Source organism: Mus caroli, chromosome 7 (assembly GCF_900094665.2).
Source record: "Mus caroli chromosome 7, CAROLI_EIJ_v1.1, whole genome shotgun sequence".
In the NCBI taxonomy this organism is placed as follows: domain Eukaryota; kingdom Metazoa; phylum Chordata; class Mammalia; order Rodentia; family Muridae; genus Mus; species Mus caroli.
The window spans coordinates 51,560,172-51,563,186 of NC_034576.1; the positions used below are offsets into that span (position 1 = coordinate 51,560,172).

General features: G+C 36.6%; 1 protein-coding gene across 1 annotated transcript; it reads right to left on the reverse strand.

The window, feature by feature from the left end:
* Positions 1–1,247: 1,247 nt before the first annotated feature.
* On the reverse strand, positions 1,248–2,285 carry LOC110299325 (mas-related G-protein coupled receptor member X2). The gene has a single exon (XM_021169000.1). The coding sequence runs from the start codon at positions 2,196–2,198 to the stop codon at positions 1,248–1,250; it is 951 nt and encodes a 316-aa protein (XP_021024659.1). The 5' UTR covers positions 2,199–2,285.
* Positions 2,286–3,015: the final 730 nt, after the last annotated feature.

Below are 3,015 nucleotides of genomic sequence, written 5' to 3' on the forward strand. Positions count from 1 at the left end.
CTATGGTGGCCATTTTCATTCAAACTATAGAAGTAATCTAAAGCATGAGATCTTTGTAGTAATAGTTCATTGCACACAGGAAATTTTGTGAAAACGAAGTTTTTGACACAAGGAATAAAAAATGAATGTTTACATGAATTGATGTATAGGTTAGTATGTTCAACCACAACAACCATCTAGACACACGTATCAAGCACCATGTTACAATCTTTTAATTTTCACCCTAATATTTAGTTTAGAAAAGAAGTATGGATAACATATTTATCTGTGATATAAAAATTATGACAGGAGAAGAAATGAAAATTAAAAGATATAGTGTAGTATTTTGTGTCTTGATTAGGTACAGAGTCATGCAGCTACATTAACTTAAGAAAACATGTTGATTTGTTTACTTTAATCTGTTGATATTCTATTCTCTTAATTGTAGAACAATTGAAATTATTACTTACTACAGCTTTATAAAAGGAATATTATTTTATAGAAAATTTTACTAAACTGTGCATAACTACGTTAATAGATGCTATGGGCTCCTGGAAATGGTGTAGATTTAAAATAAGTTGTATTTCAAGGGAGTCTTTCTAGAGGACCTCATTGGAAACTTTTCATGAGGGATTACACAGTCAGAGAGCATGAGGATCATGTCAAAGACAATACTCAACCATGGGATGCTAAAGAGGCAACTGTGACGAGAGCCACAGAGGACACTGCACCTTCCTGTGGACATGGATGTTTAACACTTCTCTTGAGAATGTTTACTTCTTTACTAAGAAATGTGTATAAGAAAAACTATTGCTCCACATATTCTTTAAATCATACAGAAATTAATAAAGGCTGGGATTATATAATGTATCTATTTAACCCTTCAACACTGAAGAAAAGTTTGCCTTGAAACAGAATAATTGTTTTGCAAAATATAACATGAATTTATCCACTATCAAGTTAAGTGAGTTAAGAAATGCAACCCTTTCCTGTACTTTCTTAAACTTTTTTCTGAAGAAGGGATTTATCAATTGTGGTCAACACCTTTCCTGAACCCCATAGATCTTGCAAGGAGTAACATCAAAAGAAGTTGGTAAAACCCTGAGCAAGATAGCTGCAGAAATGTTGTACCCAGTATTTGTAACAAGTCCCATATCAATCAACTTCTACAACATTGACTACTTTCCCAACTGAGTTAACCTTGGGTCATCAACTAAACAACGTTATGAAAATGCCACAAAGTGATAAAAACATAATTCTCTTCAAAGCTATTTATGCCTGATCAAAGCAGCTCTCAGTCCTTTCCAGACAGTTTTTATTTCTCTAGATCTTCCTGAGGAACCCATCTCTCCACATTCTTCCTCCTCAGGAGTGTCTTGCATGGCTCTCTGCAGAAATAACTTGAGAGTCTTCCATTGGAATGGATGATGCCTAATGGAGCCTACGAGGCAGTAAATGATGGGGTTTGCAGAGCTGTTAACACAGGAGAGAAATACTGTGACCGGATACATACTACAAGGTAAAACATAATAAAATTTCTCAATCCACACTAAGAGGAACCAGTAGATCCCATAGGGCAGACCAAAGAGCAGGAAAACAAGCACTGTGAACAAAATGGCCACATACAGCCTGGTCACAGGAATCTTGTGTAAGCCCCAGAAGATGGTAATCACTAAGGCCAGACTGGATCCCAACAGAACTACAAATAAAACAATTAACCATGCAGCAGTGATTAAATCAAATGTCTTACACCAACCAGGGCCACTAGTGTAATATAGGAAGCCACATTCATTCCCTTCCAGAAGGCTCCATACTAGGGACAAGACCCAAAGCAGGGTACATATGACAGCTGATGTGTGCCTTGGGCGTTGGCAGTGATACCAAATGGGCCACACGACAGACAGGCAACGTTCAATGCTAATAGCACTGAGGATACTCAGGCCACAAAAATAAGGAAAGTTTAACACAACAAGGTAAAACAGATCAATTTCAATGGGGATGTAACCAATGTCCAAGATCATGTGAAAACAATATCCAATTTGAAAGCAAATGAAGAGAAAGTCAGCACCAGCAAGGTTGAGGATGTAGACAGAGAATGCATTCCTGCGCATCTGGAAGCCCAGGAACCATAGCACTGTGGCATTTCCAACCAGACCAACTAGGGCAACAATGAGGGAAAGAAAAACCATGGTACAAGACATGACTTCACAAAATGGCATTCCAGTGTGGTTGCTTTCATTCACAGCTGTGATGTTTGTTCCCCAGTATGTTATGTTTGAATCCACTCTTGGATCCCTTCCACTGATGTTTCTGGAAAGAAAAACAAGACATGAACACATACTTTTTGTTCTCTGATTCTTAGGCTCACCATTATAGATGTTAACGGTTTACCTAGTTCTTAAAATGGTGAAACAGGGTGGTAGACATGAAGCAATTTATCAAAATCAATATTTCTGGAGCCTTAACTTAAATATATCATATATATACATATATATATATATATATATATATATATATATATATATATGTATATATATATAGGCTATCTATAGCCCATATCCTGTATTGATATTAGAGTAGTTAATGGTTCCAGTATAAACTCTCAGTGTCTCAGGCTGTTTTAAAATTCCTGTTTTAAAACAAACTATTTCTCAGAAAGAAATGACAGTCTAAATCCACCTTTCTTTCTGTCCTAAGGCTAGTTTTTCTCTGCTTTGGGAACTCAGAAGCCAAAAGCATGACCAAGAGCTGCTGCTCTCAGTCTTAGAGGGAGGAGCTAACAATTGGGAAAATATAAAAACCCTGAAGGATATATGTTGAATTATGCCAAGACCAGTATGCAAGAACCAGACTTATAGGGTAGCATGGCTTGGTATCCATTTCAAATTATAAACTATAAAGGAGGAAATCCTTGGGGATATTAAGCAGTTTTCTGTTGCCTGTATCTATCTTTCCCTAAGGGCACAATGAATAGCTGAGTATTTTCACTCAACCAATGGATAAATGAATCACAAACCCAAAAGTAGATGAGAATTT